We start from the raw sequence: 18,984 nt of genomic DNA, 5'->3' as shown, positions 1-18,984 counted from the left end.
GGAGAGTCATTTCGCCGTTTTGCCGTCTGGCGCAGAGATAGTCAACTACCGCGCGGTATTTAGGACGACAGCGGGAAACATAAAACGACCCGCGTTATGAAAATTAACATTTTATTTATTTTAATAAAATTGTTCAGAAGGTGATGATACGTGTAGTAGTATTATCGGTAAGTTAATAACTTTTGTAACTCTACAAAATTATCGATCTCGTTTTTCATTCCCATTTTAAAAATTAAAAGCCGTTTTAGAAAGGTAGTGGCCCTTTAATGCTGTAGAGTTTATTTTTTAATGTCAGTCGCGTTTATTCCATGGGCTGCTAGTGAAGTCTCAAATTGAAGTGATAATACTTTAAAATAATTTGAATGCATGTTAGATAGACTACATTTAGATTTATGAATACAGATCGTAATACTGTAAATGCCGACCAGGACACATATTGCGCACGGCTTCGAAAATCCTATAAATACTAAAAGTTTTGTTTAAAAATACGATAAAAAGTAACTATAAACTGACTCATTTGTATGCCATGAGCTAAAATCCAAAATTTTTGACGAATAAATTATCTAGAATACGTAATTTTGTGACTCTAAAAAGGGTTAAATTCGAGATCTCGGCAGTACTGTACATAATGGCTGCCGTGCGCTTGGGGTGATCTACGAAAGCAAACTTTAATTTGGTGATAATCACACATCTTAAGGTGTTTTACAAAGTAAGACTAAGAAAACGGTAATCGCTTATTAAAATTTCAGTACTATATTTGCGGAACTTGGAATTTAATTTGTAATTTCAAGCTGATATTTGCAATATTCTGTCAATGTTTACACATAATGGCGACCATGTTTTTCCTCGTGGCGGTCGAAAATGGAGTATAAACATCGTAAAATATATGAATACCATATGTTTATATCTATATATTATTGTTACATATTTTTATTTACACCTTTTGAAATTAAGATAAAGCAACAATTCTCGGATGGTCGTACTATTTATTACAATAAAATGTAAACAAACATCGAAGCGGCTGTGTTCCCACCATGTTAATGTGTACAGATTTTACAGAGTTGTACCTTTGAGCGCCCGGATGTACCTTTGTGTGACGTCATCGCCATCTTTTCTGAAATCTCCTATAGAGCCAGCTGGGTATAAGAAATCCGGATTTGAAAAAATTTCCAAAATTTGTAAATTTTAAGCATAATTGGATGATAATAAACATGTCATACAAGTGTACAGATATGTGTTATAAAAGACTTAAATTTTAACAATGATTTTTTTATCTCTTTCAAAAGTTACATTTACAGTACCATACAGTAACTAGTCTGTTTTAAATATTTTAAATACACAAACAGTGATTGGTGCATAATCCCATAATAATCTAGAATTGTGAAACACATTAAAATAATTTTAATTAAAAAATTTAAATAATTCTAATAATTTTTAAATGCAATTAATCTGGATTCAGTAAATGTGACAGTGAAATCAAAATGTTATTATTTTTTGTTACTTTTATTTTAATTATAACACTAGGTCATTATAATTAAATTGTGGTACAAAAAGATTATTCGCGCTGCGCCGCGCAGTTTGCAACGGGAAAAAAATTACCATAGCGCAGTGAAAAAATCCTGGGGAGAACATTGTACGTCGCTTTGGGATCTTGCAATCCACAAATTAAGTTTTTGTAAGTAACAGTATAGTAGTAGAGTAGCTATATATAGCTTCGGTGCATTTGTGGCCGAATAAAGCTGTAACGTCCCTTCCAAAGATTTTTTTATACATGTAGATTCTTAGTATATGTACATGTATACATTTTTTTTGTATTTGTATATAGGCCTATGTGAACATTTTCGTAAATAAAGAAAAAAAATCTAAAGTATATTATGTATTGCAAGCAAGAACAAAGGTATAGAATTTCCCAATTTAAAAGGTACAGACCTTAAAATATGAAAGAGATGCAGCTCAGCAATGGATCAAGATTATCTTAAATGATGACAGTTAATGTCACATATAAAACAATTTGTTATCCTTAATAGCTTGACAACCTTACATAAAACCCATGGCCAGTTGGCCACTGGTATTCATGTTAAAGATATAGACGATGTTCAAAGACACTTTCAAAATGCCATCAAATTACATAAGGATAAAGCTTGGTGGAGGCAATCTTTAGAAAAAATATACATTTTTACACAGTGGTGGTATAGTGGGCAACATTGTTGGAAATCCAAGAGTCATACACTGCTCTACGTTTGTCACAAACATAGAGTGATGACTCATGGGTTTCTGACGATGAGCGGGCAAAGACTTTAAGGAGGGAGGAGGCAAAGACTTTAAGGAGGGAGGAGTGTAGCAGTTCTGGACTGGTTTGATAATCAGTGACAAGGTAACTCATTGAAAAGAGCATCCACCAAGCTAACTATTCCATATTTGACCTAACAAATGCCCAGGGCGCTTGAAAAATTGAAGCAAATAAGGGGGCACTTAATAGAAACAAATTTTGACTAGCCTTTCATAAAATTATTCTCTAAAGTAAGCCATAAATCAATTTGTAAAAGATATCAGCAAGGAAACCAACACAGTTTTAATATCTTCAGTCAGCCTTTATTTCAAAGTAAATGAAATTGAAGCCTACAAAAGGGAAAGGGTTGCATATAGGGACGAGGGAGCTTATGGGGTTGATAATGTTTTATTGTTATGAGGTCCCAGGTTCGAGCACCAGGCTGGCCACACTCGCCTGTTATTTCACCATCACCATTTTTAAAACCAGCATTCTATACAGTTCAGGTAAGATATCACTATCACTGAGCTTTCGCAGAAGAAATATATCTGTACAGCAAAGATGAATGTTACGTTGATAGATTACGACACCTTCATCTTCCTTGACATCTTTATTTGAACTGACTTACGAGATGACGTCACGTCAGACCATTGACTGTGACGTCATAATCACAATAATAATTCACGACATCCTCGGGGCCGCGGAAAGTTATTAGATATAATAACACATAAAAGAATATTTATAGTATAAATTTACACAAAGTTATTGATAAAACAATGTCCATTAAAAAGCGTACAATGGTGTGTTTCGCGTTGTGTTTGTTATGTTCACTAGATAATTAAGTTTTTTGTATACGATATTTATAAGTTATTTTGACAATGTCCATGTTTTGATTTTCCCTTCTGCTGCCAATTTTGCTCTTCTTTGGATCCTTGGCGTGCAATCTGTGACATCCTTGATGTTAACCTCCAAAGGGTAGAGTTTGACAATAGGGCGATTTGTTCTTCCGGATGCCGTATCTACAGTTGCTGCTCTAACAAATCCATCCTTGCCTCTTATCAGTTCTTTGACAATTGCTAATTTCCATTTACCTCTTGTCGAATTGTCACGAATTTGAACAACGTCTCCCTCTTTGATTGTTTGTGTAGCATGTCTGGACTTTTTGTGGAATTCACGCAATGAAGTGACATATTCTTGTTTCCATCTATGCCAGAAATGTTCGATAAGTTTTTGCTTTCTTGAAAATCGTTTTAAAAGTTGATCATGGGAAACGTCCTCTGTAATTTCATCCTCATTAGAACTGCTCTCATCGGGATACTGAAGTCCTTTAAGCTTTCTTCCATACAAAAAATGTGATGGGCAGAGTGGATCTGGATCGTTGACATCTGATGAAATATATGTTAATGGTCGGTCGTTAAGAATAGCCTCAACCTCTGTAGTTATTGTTGATAAGACTTCCATCGTCACATATATGTGCATCCGAGTACTTTCTTTATGCAATCCTTGGTTATCCCAGTCAGTCTTTCCCAATATCCACCATACCACGGTGCTCGCTTAGGTATAAATTTCCATACAGTTCCTGCTTGGCAAAGTGTGTCAGTTACGGCAACAGATTGACTTAGTCGTCGAATATTCTCCGCCGCAGAAACGAATGTAGTAGCATTATCTGACATCATAATTTTTGGTAAGGACTTTCGGCTGATAAATCGGCGAAAAGCTCGAAGAAACGATTCTTCGGTTAAGTCAGGTACTATCTCTAAATGGACCGCTCTTGTGTTCGCGCACGTAAAAAGGCAAATGTACACCTTTTTATCTCTTCCGTTTGCTGATTTCACGTGTAGTTCTCCTGTAAAGTCAACTCCAGTAACAGAGAAGGGTTCACTGTCCAGCATCCTATCTTTTGGTAAAGGAGGTGGAGCTGGAGCCAAATATGGTTTCCCAGATACTTTTTTACATGAAACGCATTTTCGTAAAACAGACCTAACTATCTGTCGAGCTGCAGGGATCCATACTCTTTGCCTTAATAGAGTGACAACTGTTCCTGTACCAGCATGGCAGTTTCTTTGGTGAGTGTCTTGTATGAGGAGATGTGTGAATTTATGTTTCCCTGGTAACAACAACGGGAATTTTGCGTCTGTAGGAATTGGTGCGTTGTTAATACGCCCTCCACATCGTAGCATGTTGCCAGGATCTATGTAAAGCTTGAGCTGTCGAATCAAATGGTGTTGGGTCCTCGATCGCAAACATTCCAGTTCCGTAGAATATATGTTGTGTTGGATGTCGCGAATCCACATGTTTGCGGCACGTTGAAGCTCTCCTGCTGTCAGTTTCCCTTGATTCCTGTCCTCCCGTTTACGTAAGTTGTCAACAAATCGGATGACATATGCTGTGACGCGTAAAAGTTTCTGATATGAATTAAATCTTTCTATCTGGACTATGTCCATTACGTTGCTCGTGGGTTCCATTCTTTTGTCCTTTGCAGTTTCAGAACAATTCTCAGTCTCAGTGTTCTCAATGGCTGACAACACAGTTGTGTCGCATTCTTTCCATACAGGCCAACTCTGGGGTTGGGTTATCCAAGGTGGTCCATGAAACCATAGTGTGTTGTCTTCAAATTCTTTAGCAGATATGCCTCTGGTTTGTAAATCTGCCGGATTAGAATGCGTAGGAACATATCGCCAGTGTTTGGATCCAGTTAAATCGTTGATTTCTTTCCTTCTGTTTTTTATGAATTTGTTTTGCTGTTTCTCCGACGATAGCCAGTGTATGACTATTTGACTGTCACTCCAATATACAACACGTTCAAGTTCTAATTCATCCAGTAAATGTCGCCCCAAGTGAGCTCCTAATACTGCAGCCATCAACTCTAGTTGTGGTAATGTCATTCCCTTTATAGGAGCAACTTGATTCTTGGCCATTACGAAAGATGCTTCAGTATGATTGACAATGTATGCGCAAGCTCCATATGCTTTTTGACTTGCGTCTACGAAGACGTGCAATGTAGAATCCTTTATCGTATTGTCGGAATCGACAAAATACTTCCTGGGAATCAAAGTTTTCGCGGTAACGAGTGCTGTATCTACCAAAATATCTATCCATGAAGTTTTTACTTCTTCTGATAGTTTTTCATCCCATGAGAGTCCATCCTTCCAAAGTCTCTGCATCAGTAATTTTGCGCGAATGGTGACTGGTCCAAGTATGCCTAATGGGTCATAAATTGATGCTGATTGTTTCAAAACTTCACGTTTTGTGGCTAACAGGTTGCCGATATCCGCTCTTGTGCGATAGTGTCCGACACCGGATTCCATCTCATTCCAAGTATCTTAACAACATTGTCGGTGTCATGTACATTCTCATTCTCGGCTGCCTTCCGTAAGTCTTTACTGTTTGATGACCAAGACCTCAGATTGAATCCAGCTTGTCTCAGCAAATCTCTTGAACCGCGGAAGTAGTGTAAAGCTTCCTGTTCAGTGTTCACGGATGAAAGTATGTTATCTACATATAGATTTCTTTTTAGATCATTGGACAATTCTGTCTGACTGCCGTTGAGATGTTTCAGAAGTGTCGCGTTAAAAATGAATGGAGAACACGTGGCGCCGAAGAGTACCGCTTTGAATCTGTAGGTTATCAATGGATTATTGGGGTCTGATGGATCACGAAGCCAGAAAAATCTTGTCACATCTCTGTCTCCTTCATCAAGGTTTACGTTAAGGAATGCCTTTTCAATGTCTGTAGATATTCCATATTTCTTCACTCGAAATCTCGCGATGAGTCCTGTAATGCCATTAAGTTTAGGAGGAGTGGACAGTAGACAGTCGTTTAAACTTGGAGATTCTGAATCTTGATGGCAACTGCAATCGTAAACGATCCTGATTGGTGTAGTTGTCAAGTCTTTTTTCACAGGGTGGTGTGGTATGTAATGTATTTTGTCCCCTGATTTGATGTTGTCATCCGAAACTTTCTCTATGAATCCTCTCTTTTCTTGGTCAGATATGATATCTCCATACATCTTCAATAGGTTTGGTTCCCGAGCGAGTCGATTAACGACATTAATCGTTCTGTTTCTTGTGACAAATTCATTTGTCGGAAGTTCTTGGTGGTCCTCACGCCAGGGCAACTTAGCAGTATATCTGTCGTTATTGAAGGATATGGAAGTATTCTGATATTCTTCCATGTAACTCGTAGAACTAGTAGAGTTGTCTGGTGTATCCTTTACTCCAAGGGATTCAATTTTCCAAAACTTTTCTAGGTCAACTTCCTCTGATTTGTGGTTTATCAAAATGTTCATGATCGCAGTATTCATGAATCCCATCGAAGATGCAACAGTTGTTAAGTTTTTGTGTGTGATGATTGGACCGGATAACAGATATCCTAATTTGGACTTGACAGCTGTCGGTCCACTCCCACGAATCACTTTGTCCTGTACTATTGACCAATAGTAGTCTGCTCCAATTAGGAGGTTTATGTTGAATTTCTCATGATGTGTCACTGGGTGAGCTAGCTGTAATCCTCGTAAATAAGGCAACTTTGCAGCGTTAATCCGGGCTTTCATCTCTATTGGCGCGGCTATCTTTGGTAAGATTACTACCTCTATCGGGATTCTCTCTCCGCTGACAGATTCAATGAATATGCGTGCAGTTTTTAGATGACGTATCTGACTTTCACTTCCCCTAAAAGCAGCTATTTTCATGTTAATAGTTCCTGTAGTCTCGACATTTAGTTCTTTGGCTAAATCCTCGGTCATGAAAGAATTCTGTGCTCCTTCGTCTAAAAGAATGCTTGCTGTAGCGTGTTGAAATTCCGACCATACTGGGGCTATAGCGGTCTTTAATAATACCTCGGAATGAGATGTAATCGTTGTTGAGTGAAGCGCTGCGGTTTTCTCCTCCTTGTCAGCACCTTTATTTCCCTCCGATACATAAACCTTAGGATTCGGCGATTGTGGAATCTGGTCATTACATATACTAGTGTGATGTCTTTTCCCGCATTTTCTACACTTGAATTTGGAATGACAGTTACTCACTTTATGTGAACCAAAACAGTTGAAACAAACGTTCTTGGACTTCACAATGTCTATGCGTGCTTTGTAATCGGTGATGTTTGTACATTGGTTAGGTGAGTGCATCTCCCGGCAAAACAAACACGGCTTTCTAGAATTGGCGCTTGTATTCGGTATACCTTGTGTCTTTCCTTTTGTTCCCATGTTGTCTGAAGTTCCGGTTACAAAAGTTGCCGTAGGTATAACTTCCGGTTCAGTTTTTCCCGCTTCCAAAATGCATATTTCCTTCCTGATAGCCTCGCGCAAGGATTTCAATTCCCAATTATCGCCTCCGTTATCTCTAGTGATGTTCTGTCTTACGTTGGGCGGTAGTTTGTTCTTGATTATTGGTATAAGGAGAGACCCAAATGATTCCTCACACTGTCCTAAAGACTCTAACCTCTGATGTATCTTATCGTGAAATGATCTGAGACTACTTGTGTTAAATCGCGGGGCAGGAATATTTATCAAATGTTCCATGTATGTGTTTGTAACTTTGTGGGTCTGTCCAAACCTTTTCAAGAGAATGTCTATAGCTTGTAAATAGCTATTGTTCGTGATAGGAAGACCTTCAATGCACTGTGACGCTTGGCCATGTAATTGTGCTTTTAGATAACTAAATTTTTGAATGTCTGTCAAACAATTATTGAAATGAATCGTTGACTGGAACGATTCCCAGAATGTTTTCCACTGTAATATATCCCCATCAAAAATCGGGAGACTCAGCTTAGGGAGTTTATGAAATTGAGAAGATACACTTGAACTTGAAGAAAGCTGGTGTCCGCTTAAGTTTGTATTAATTCTGGGGGCAAAGTTCTGTGCATTGACATTTAAAATTTCATCCTGAGCGTGGTGTTCAATGTACTTGAGAGTTTCAGCGATTTCATAATCAACTTCAAATATATACTTATCTGAGTTTTCAAATTCATCGGCAATGCCGTCTTCTTCAATTAGGGTAAGTATCTGTTCATCAATTTTCTGGATGTTTGCCATCTTTTCTTGTACCGATGTCAAGGCTGTGTTGATTCCGATAAAGTCATCGTTTGATTTAAAATCCTCTAATTTTCCTAGCAGTCGTGTTATGGCCCGCTTGTTGCCAGTTCTTATGTTCTTTAGCTTCTGTAGCTCCATTCTTTACATTTGTCACGGCACCAACGTTACGTTGATAGATTACGACACCTTCATCTTCCTTGACATCTTTATTTGAACTGACTTACGAGATGACGTCACGTCAGACCATTGACTGTGACGTCATAATCACAATAATAATTCACGACAATGAATGGTAATTCCTGATATGTACCTTTACCTTGTCTGTAGTTAGCAGTATCTTTTTGAAACTGTTGAAAAAATTAGTAGACAAAACAATGTACATTCAGCTTTGTGTGTAGATATATATATATATATATATATATATATATAAGAAAATAAAAACAATAACGACTGACTAGTGAGCGCTTTCGCCCCATTCAAGGGAGCTCTTCAGAACTCTCACTAGTCAGTCGTTATTGTTTTTATTTCTTATAGATTTCGTCCGTAAGGATTTTTCTTTAAATTTATCATATATATATATATATATATATAAACTAGAACATGTGCTTATGTATTCAGTAGTTCAACCCAAGATCTTGCATCAACTGGTTGCTGTCAACCAAGATTGCTACAGCTGCCAAACTAGTACCGAACATGTGCAAGCAGAAGGATACTTGCACGATAATATGGAGCTCTGAATAGATCTACCAACACTCACTATAATTAAAATTAGACATGTTATTCCGCTCAGATATATGATGCTCTTCAATACGCTCTTGTATAGGGGCGTATCATAGAGCATCATAGTGGAGCGGAATTACAAGTCTAATTCTAATTAGATTGACCAACACTAAATGTCGGGCTATATATAGTATAGCGTTACCTGTGTTTTATCACGACCCATTTTATTCAATCCTGTTTAATATTTATATCAAATGGTAGACATATGTATCTATCGATATTTTGTGTTCAACCAGTAATTATGTCTTATTTTAGATATTATATATAAATGAATTGTGGGCATTTATGTCTCACAGGCATGTTTCGTTCTAAATAGAACTTTCAAGAACCTTTGCTTTGTAACTATGGATTTTGACACTTGTAACAAGAGTAGAGAAGATGTAGTAACCAGCCAATGGTTTGAACCATGGAGTGCTTAAATCTCTTAACAGAGACTCTACAAGTTGAGCTATCTGGTCACGACTGAACCCAGCCCTACTATTGGTAAAGTAATCCAACAATGAATAAAATTAACACATGTTTATCAGTGTAGGTAATATTGCACATACTAGAAAATAAATAACACATGTAGAAGGTATGTTGTACTATTGAAGATTTAAACCTCCATGATCCATCTGACAGACTAGTGCTACTCACAACATTGATTGGCTATCAGACACGCTTAAAAGTCTGGTTAGCTTTCATATACAGATATTGGTTTGTCTGGTAGGAAAAAAAGGAAAAGAAAAGTTGTCATTAACACCAAATTCATAATTATTGATTTCAGAATCAAGACACTACCAAAATATCTTTAACAATAATTTGTATTGATAACAATATCTAGATATTATTGACACAAAGTTTTCAGTTAAGCTAACTGTACTTTAAACATTTGACCTCCCACTACCCTTTGGGTCATTGATTTGTAAAGGCTTTATCATTGTTCTGTCAAAATTAAATCCCTTATTATGTCATCATATTTGTGTATCAACTTTGATGACATCATCAATAATGTGGAAGTATATCCTGTAGCAAAGTTTTAGCTATTTATTTTGTAAACAGAGCAACTGAAATATGTTTCAACTAGGGGATTAAGAAGGATTTAAAACAAATACAAACTGCCAAACAGCAAGCACTATGAGATGGATTGGATATCTTATGATAAATGAGAGTAGAGTGTTATGGAGAATTGCACTACTGTATATGTACCGGATCTGAACTCGGTCAGTTGTAAAATCTAAAGTGGACAGAGCAGACATCTTTCATTTATTTTTCTATTTTTATCATATCCTATACCTCAGAAATATTCACCAACAGTATTGCCCAAAAGCATTATGACAAATTTTACGATGCATGTTCACTAGCTCTTTTGAAGGTAAAAAAAATCTTTAAAGTTGTATAGTCTGTGACCTGTTGTATTTTTGGCATAGAAAATGTATTTAGAGTATTCTACATAATTTACTTCGTCTCTCTAAGTTTTAAACTTTCAATATTCACCAACTTTTGTAAAGTTCGTATTCGCAAAGTTATCAAACAATTAAATTAAAATATTGAGTTTTAAACGTGTACACGTTTAAAATAGCTTGGAGGTATCCGAGCTGTTCCGATCTATTCAGATCTGTACAGATATTGGGAGGTTCTGATCTATATGAGTATCGCCAATGTTGTATGCAATGCAACTCGGTTTTCCGTTATTACTCGAAAGTTTGAAACATTGCGTTGACTGTGGTGGTTCTTTCAAAACGTGTGATATTTCTTGCGACATTTACCGCTATGTCAATAGTATTTTGGTGGTTTCATGGATCTGAACCATCATATATAAGCATCCGTATTCACACATTGTATGTTTTATGAGAGTTTGGTGAAAATTACAAGAAAAACAACTTTAATTTTCAAAGCTTCAAAATTAAAATATTTCATTAAGCCAACTGTCAAGCACACAATCCGGGAGCCGCTTGTGACTTTGTTGTGGATATTTGCTCCGACATTGAATGGGAATCTGTGCATGGGCAAGCACAAGGCATGCCTAAATATCACATAGGGTTCTATCAATTAGTCAGTCTATCGGATTCAGTCAGTTAGTCAATCTTCTATGAAAAAAATTTAAACAAAAGCACTTGCTGTCTTCAAATCTTTATCAAAGCATTCGAGTGAATTACTGTAAAGTCATATTCCTTATAAGACAGTTATTGAAATTTTATAAAAGTGTCAGTATAAGATAATAACCAGACTAGCAGGTGATCAGATAAAGTAACAGATACCATATTGGTTCGAGTTCTAAATTGGTGACCAGACACCTACAATTTTATAGGAATTTTTCCGCTGAATTCTAATAGCTGCACCGTTTATATTTACTTAATTATCTCCCCTTTGTTTAAAACTTAAAACAATGCACAATCCATTGGATGAAAAATGTCTCCTACACAAATTGATTTTGCTCCCTAATTTCATTGAAAATTTGGAAATTTTATACAGGTTCATCAATCTTCCCATCTTTCACAGCTTTTCATGAACTATAATAGATATTGGACACTTGATTATAAGATTTAAGTAACCAAAGGATTAATTAACTCTGTTGGAGAGCTTTATTTGATTTATTTTGCAGAATTATTACTCCACATCATATTACACGCACCTGGGTATACAATCTGAAAACAAGTTTTGTTTACTTAATACAGATACCAGACTTACAGGGAAATGTTGTTTGGGAGTTTTAAATAAATATGATCTGTTATTTCATTGTTCAAACAATAAATTGAATGAGTAATGCTCTTGTACTGAAAAAAATGTTATACAGATTGATTATATTATCATTTTACAGCTGGTAATATGATAAGACTTTTAATAGAATATTCTGTCAGTCTTATATATAGTACTGAGATTTAATACTAAACTTGTCATTGTTCTCAGATGGACATCGTATTCCTAATCACAATCATGTACACAAAAGTTGTCAAAACTGAATAGTTTTCTTGGTTTATTTGAAATTTTTGACATACATTTTGTATTTTATAAAAATGAAAACTGATTAGCAGAATTGATAATTTAATCTCACAAACAGGATATCTCAATAACCCAGATATTTTAAGAAGACAGGGGGTATATACATGTAATATCTAGTTAACAATACTCATCACTAATTCTGTGGTGTCCTACCTTGCTTTGATATGAAGGCTAGGGCATTTATATCTTACAGATATCTTTGGTTTTAAATGGTAGTTTTAATCAATCAAATGATTGATCTCTTCGATAGGCTGATTATACTTTAACTTCCATTTCAGAAAGCAATACTGCCACATTGAAAACACTTCAAATCTTGTAATCTATTAGAGCAAAATTGTTACAACGACTGATAGTTCACTCACAGCTTCTGTTCTTTCCATACAGTAACTGTAACAAATGTGAAAATTTGCTTACATGTTTAGTTACTAGCAAGTTTAGTTAAAGACTGGCAAAACATTAACTGGCAAAGTTATGGCCCCTTGTTTACCTCCAAAAAATGTATGCATTAACTGATATAAATAAAAACTATTTCACTCGAAATTTGATATTGATAACAAAGTCAAAAGCCATTAAATGATTCTGTGGACATATAGTTAAATTCATTGTTATCTGTTGTTTCATGTTTAATAACTCTTTTTGTCTTGGCATAACGTCAATAATGTTCAACAAGGGTATTTCCTGAAAGCACAGGGATATCTTCAATTAATTTGTTTGTTGATTCAAAGTCTTATTTAACTGGAAGTATTTTCTTCCTACATTAAATTCTTTACTTAATATATATGGACTCTGCATCCACTAATCTTAATTACTTTTTGATACATGGAAAATGTTTATTTCCATGACCACTTTGAGGTTTGGCTGTTGTTACTTTTAGCATTACTAGCAATAGTCCATCATCAGCACTTAGTATCATTTACGTTTACCATACTGTATAAATTGAAATACTTGTGGGTACTTTCTTTTGTGGTTTGGAGATTTTAAATCATTTCATCGATAGAAAAGATAACAATGAAAGATGATTTTGTGTTTTAACATCTGTGGTTACAGCAACCATGGTATCAACAAAAGTTTCTACACCAGTGAAATTTCATGTATGTAATTTGATGATACAAATAGGCAGGAAATTCAAAGGGTTAAATTTTGATAATTGCCCTATACATTTCTTATGAATTAGCCTAGTTTATACCTGTATGTATCTTCATTCATAGGTTTTGATGGTATGTCTCGTTACGTAGACCTTAAGTTAGGGCCAAAATAGTACTAATACTGAGCTAAAGGTGATTACAAGGCCTACTTAAACATATTGTCGCAACAAAAGTGTGACTTGTCGAGTGGCTTTGAGCAGACACATATCGTTTCCCTGTACAATGAATATCTGCTCCAATAACTGTGTGTCTCGTTGAGTTCTAACGTTCAGATGTATAGATAGGGCATTTAAAGTTCTATGTATCTCCTCAAACATGTCAAGATAGCCATATATCTCCATTTAAAATTGAACATTTACAATTTTCGCCAGCCTTGAAAATATTTAAAGTTCTGGAGAATGTTTTAAAAGTCTCGGATATGACAAACATTTTGTGTCAAGCACTGTGTTTGTTTTCCGTTCATACTTCAAGGAACTTGTAGGATTCTTATATCAGTATGTTTGTTCTTTAAGTTAATATGTATCTATATATACCTACCGTTGACCATTTGATCCTTGTTCGTAGTGTACTGTCGAGTACTACACAAAGGTTTAATCATCCAAGAACAATTTAGTATTGTCTAAAATGATGTCAGTTTACACGCGTTTTGTGTTGTGTACTAATACTAAACCCTGTTGTACCATGTGTATATTTTATCTTTATTAGACGAGCATACACGGAACGAAGACTGTCAACTTGGATGACCGTGATATAGCTGAGACAGCAAAAAACTTCAAATGCCGTATGCTGGAATCAAGGAACCTAATACTAAGAGACCAGGATCAGTGACATCATTCTGAATCTATTGAATGTTTGGAATTGTACTAGCTCAGTGAACAGGTAGATTTATATGCCAGTGACAGTGGATTTTGGCCTTTAATTTTGGCCTGTCAATGCAATAACTGGCCAATTTAAAGTCCAGTCGTAAGGTCGTTATTGTTTAGGTTTAGACGTTGTGTATTGAGCCCCTTTAAATTGACAGGTACAATTTATAGAAGGCATATACCGATATATATCAGGTATTTAAACCAGCAATTCAGAGAAACCAGTTAGAATCTGTGACAAGGAAAAAGCCAAGTTGGGACACCATACCACGCATCATCAGTTCCTGTTTTTATATGACATGGTTGATTGAATTCGAGTGGATATTTCTGCTGTTGTGTTGTTCGTAATACTTCAATGGACTTGTGAGATATGTTACTAGTGTTGTGAACAATATTTCATTCTCTTGATCTTACAAACATTTTTAAAAAGTTATGGCGAAGAGTAAATTTGAATACGTAAAACATTTTGAAGCAGAGGATCGGTGTCTGCCTAACTGCTGGATTGTGGTACGGGTGGATGGCAAAGCATTCCACAGGTAAATATTGACTTTATATATATATTACTGTTCACACAAACTGTTGCATTCTATAGGAGTATATTAGGACAGTGGCACTCCTGGTGAACTCGTTTCAAGTAATTATATTAAAGTACATTCATATCCTTAGTACATGTCTGGCTAAGCTTTTTTAAGACAGGACAGAAAGCAGAGAATTTCAATTAAAACTTATAATTTTAAGAGCTGAAATTTTAGGTTGATTTCCTTAAATACTGTCTTTATTTATGTAGAGTTCATTTTTTTATTCAGATTTGTCAATCATCATCGTCAGAAACCCATGTGGAGTCATTGCTCTATGATGTATCACAAATGATTATAGAGAGGTGACTCGGAGGTTTCAGGTGATGGTCCTTCATAGATACATTAGTACTGCAAACAGAAGTTAAAAAAACTGTCCTATAAGAGGGTAGCGGGGTTGGACTGGGTCGATCATCAGTGACCAGGTAGCTCAGTCGGTAGAGCACTCGGCTAATCCCGGTCTGGCCACTACATTTTCTCCTCTCCTGTCACAAAAGCAAAGGCTCTTCTCTAACCAAACGTATTCAGTACTACGTACACTCTCCTTGCTTCAAGGAGAATATCATATTGTAATAAGATTGACTTGTGAAGTTGAGGTGTTGCCAGAACTGGGAAGGAATGATTTTCGCTTCACATCAGTGTCATAAAGCTCCACGAGACATTATGTCATCAAAGTAGCTGTCTCCATACCATTCGACTCACTTCTGACAGGAATGTGTTAAATGTGTCCATTTTCACCTGTCTGATGGATGGTCCTCTAGAGAGCTAAGTGATCAATTTTCTTCTCTAGGTAATAATCCACCCACTCCAGTCACCTTTCCTTAACTAATTTACCCCTCAGTATTCACAATAAATTGTACCAGGGTTTGAATTAGAAGAGTTCAAATGTGTCTTTAAGGGTGAATGAGTCGGGGTACGTAGTAGGAATATCTCCAATACGAAGGTTGATAACCAACGTGTTCCGTCTAATATCTCTCTCTAGTCTATATACCTAAATGAGAGCTAACAGAGATCTAAACCAACTTGCATTCACCTACTTTTTATTTTCATGAATTCCACAATCAATGTAAGTTCATGAAAATTTATTGTTCATGAATTTATATCCTCCATATGTATTTTGAAAAGCAGTTTCATTTAATTTTAAAATTGCGAAACTTTATCTCTGCAAATTTATTTTGGAATGGAAATCGCGTATAGCCATGAGAGAATGTTGGGTTGAAGTGATCTTGGGGACTAATATATAAAAGGAATTACACAATGGAAGATAGATTAGCTTCAAAAATTAATAACTTCATATTTTTTTTTAGAAATCATCAGGAGTTACTGAAATATTCTTGTCCACATAGCCATGTTAATCTCTTCATAATGAACTCTTCTAGCCTTTGAATTAGAACAGCTCAAATGTGTCTTTAGGGGTGGATGTGTTAAATACAAGAGGGCATTATAGTTCCTTCATTAGTATTCATTATATAGGTACAGTTGATGTAAAATACTACACTACTACATGGATATTAGCTGGAAACTAGCCTAGACACTGTCAATGAAAGTCTGTGTGATGTAAATCAATTTGGCCAGTTCTACCACATTGTTATGTATGTATTGAACATATAAATTATGTATGAGTTGTGGTTGACAGTATGTAATTTACAATTGTAGTGATGAAAAGTTCTGCTTGATAACACTGCTTATGTGTAAGTGTCTACATATCAATATATTGTTTTATTGGAAGTTATTGTGATGAAACTTGCTACAGACCTAAATATTTAATACCAATTGTCCGATGTATACTAGCTAAATTAGTGATGCAACCATTTATAAGTAATTTCTAAACAATGTTGGGAATGAGAGTCTATCAAGCAAACTTTCCTGTCCAAGAGCAACTGGACGTAATATCCTAGAGTAACTAGACTTAAATTTTGAAGACCAATGGACAATAAAATTATTGTCTGTTCAAAGGCAACTGGGCTTTATTGTCCAAGAGCAACTTGACTTATAATGAACTGTCCAAGAGCAAATTGACTTTACGGTCTAAGAGCAACTGGACCTAGCTGTCCAAGAGCAAATTGACTTTACTGTCTAAGAGCAACTGGACCTAGCTGTCCAAGAGCAAATTGACTTTACTGTCTAAGAGCAACTGGACCTAGCTGTCCAAGAGCAACTGGACCTAGCTGTCCAAGAGCAACTGGACCTAGCTGTCCAAGAGCAACTGGACCTAGCTGTCCAAGAGCAACTGGACCTAGCTGTCCAAGAGCAACTGGACCTAGCTGTCCAAGAGCAACTGGACCTAGCTGTCCAAGAGCAACTGGACCTAGCTGTCCAAGAGCAACTGGACCTAGCTGTCCAAGAGCAACTGGACCTAGCTGTCCAAGAGCAACTGGACCTAGCTGTCCAAGAGCAACTGGACCTAGCTGTCCAAGAGCAACTGGACCTAGCTGTCCAAGAGCAACTGGACCTAGCTGTCCAAGAGCAACTGGACATACATAGCTGTTCAATGTTGAAAGGCAACTGGGCTTAAGTTTCCAACAGTAACACTATACTAGTTGTCAGTTGTCCAAGAGCAACTGGACGTAGCTGTAATTCTGACATTGTGCTATTAAGGATGAAAGGTCTTCTGTAATATAATAACTGAGTGAATGAAATCTGATTGGAAATAAATTCCAAATTTATTATCTTTAAGATGTTGGTCTGTTTGAGCCATGTAGTATCCAAGCACCAATCTTCTGGAAGGTAATATTTATGGGATGCACGTAGCACTAATCAAAATGGTCTGATGTTATAAAACTGTGCGCCACATGATGTCATACACAAAATTTTCTTAAATAACTCCACAATATATTACAGTCAATCAAAAAGTAAACTTTAAGTTACAGCTTCTTACCAAGTACAAACAATGTAGGATTTAAACCTGTAATAATAAACATTCTGATATGTACACAGACATATAGGAAAACATGTTGTACAACTCGCAGGCAGACACTGTCAGAGGAGATAAACTTTTTGTTTGCTCTTGGTGTAGAATCACATATTTGTTTTTTGTGACAAAACACATTTCTCCTCTTTACTATAAAGGCCCATTACCTTTCCAGAACAAAAAAATAAAGTTCCTCAAAAACAATAATAACAAGAACATGTCTATTGATGGCCTTAGATAAGGTTCCAACACCAAACCAATGCAAGATTCCTTATGTAATCCATGTGAACAGTGGAGAGATTCATTTCGTTATTTTTTCATCTGCTGCAGCGATATTTAACTAAGGCACATGTACAGTAATTAGGACAATGATGGGAAATCTGATATAACCCGTGCTATGAAAATCAACATTTAATTCATTCAGAAGGTGACAATAAACTGTACCACAATGTTAAGCTAATAACTTTTTACGACTCTACAAAATTATCAATCTCATTTTAAATTCTCATTTTAAAAATCAAAAGCTGTTTCAGAGAGGTTAGTTGGCCTTTTAAACTCATCTCACAGTCCACACTCGCCCAATTTGAATGCCATGTGTCTCTCATGTTCATTTCAGTGTCCTTCTCCTTTTCATTATAATGCTTCCATGAATAGTGGGGACAGTGTATACCAATGTACATGTCCATTCCACCCCATTCATTCTGTCCCCAATCAACAAGTCTGTATTCCTATCTTGGTTTAATTAATATGGAGATAGGGGCATTCATGATTTGAAAACATTTGTAGTTTTTTTGATATTTTGGCTAATCAAAACCTTTCATTTCAACAAATTTTACTGACAGATATGTTATAGTCAAATGGATTGAATAATCAAAACTCTTTGGTGCAGTTCACAGGTACTGTTTGTGTGCGTGGAAATTTGTTTTAGGGCAAACAAGGCGTACATAACAAAATAAATTTTAAATTGTGATAAATTAAGTAATGTAAAATAATCAGGTCATAGCTCTTTGTCAGTTTACATGGCAGAAGCCTGTTTGTATAACTTAGTGATGTCTTGCTAAGAAAGATATGCAAAAAGTAATTTGAACATATTTTCTTAAAATACTCCTTATCTAAACTTGAGTACCTAACATCAGTTCAAAGTTGGGGAATGTATTGTCTTGTCATGAGTATTTTTAATGGTGAATGTCTTGTAAGCAGACTAATGGTTTTGTTTTTACTGAATGCTGTACTGATCATGATACATCGTTCCCTCAGATGTGTCTGAACAAGCATGACAACTCCAATTCTTAAGATTCTTTAATGCATATGGGAATACATATAAACCAGATTTGAAATTGATAGAAATAAACCCTCTTGCCTACGTCATGACGTTAAAAGGTATTTTCAATCCATTAGTAAAACATTTGTCATCTTGATTCCATTCAA

The 18,984-nt window shown here is 35.9% G+C and overlaps 4 protein-coding genes across 5 annotated transcripts in view; 1 reads left to right on the top strand and 3 right to left on the bottom strand.

Moving 5' to 3' along the window:
• The window catches only part of LOC138334920 (probable tRNA(His) guanylyltransferase), a 48,951-nt gene that overhangs the window by 10,986 nt on the left and 18,981 nt on the right, over positions 1-18,984 (top strand). The window contains exons 2-3 of one of the 2 annotated variants that reach the window (XM_069283782.1): positions 13,913-14,086; positions 14,501-14,606. In XM_069283782.1, coding sequence (XP_069139883.1) covers positions 14,503-14,606 — 104 coding nt within the window. In that variant the 5' untranslated portion in view covers positions 13,913-14,086; positions 14,501-14,502. Of the gene's footprint in view, positions 1-13,912; positions 14,607-18,984 lie in introns of both variants that reach the window. The other variant, XM_069283781.1, reaches the window with a different exon arrangement.
• Positions 3,137-3,730, bottom strand: LOC138334462 (uncharacterized). Its single transcript, XM_069283121.1, has one exon. It carries the CDS (start codon positions 3,728-3,730, stop codon positions 3,137-3,139), a length of 594 nt encoding a protein of 197 aa, XP_069139222.1.
• On the bottom strand, positions 3,733-5,187 carry LOC138334461 (uncharacterized). The gene has a single exon (XM_069283119.1). It carries the CDS (start codon positions 5,185-5,187, stop codon positions 3,733-3,735), a length of 1,455 nt encoding a protein of 484 aa, XP_069139220.1.
• On the bottom strand, positions 5,523-8,438 carry LOC138334460 (uncharacterized). Its single transcript, XM_069283118.1, has one exon. The coding sequence runs from the start codon at positions 8,436-8,438 to the stop codon at positions 5,523-5,525; it is 2,916 nt and encodes a 971-aa protein (XP_069139219.1).

Source organism: Argopecten irradians, chromosome 11 (genome assembly GCF_041381155.1).
Source record: "Argopecten irradians isolate NY chromosome 11, Ai_NY, whole genome shotgun sequence".
NCBI classification, from domain to species: domain Eukaryota; kingdom Metazoa; phylum Mollusca; class Bivalvia; order Pectinida; family Pectinidae; genus Argopecten; species Argopecten irradians.
Note: the sequence above shows the minus strand (reverse complement) of the source record. Positions and strands in the feature narration are given on the sequence as shown.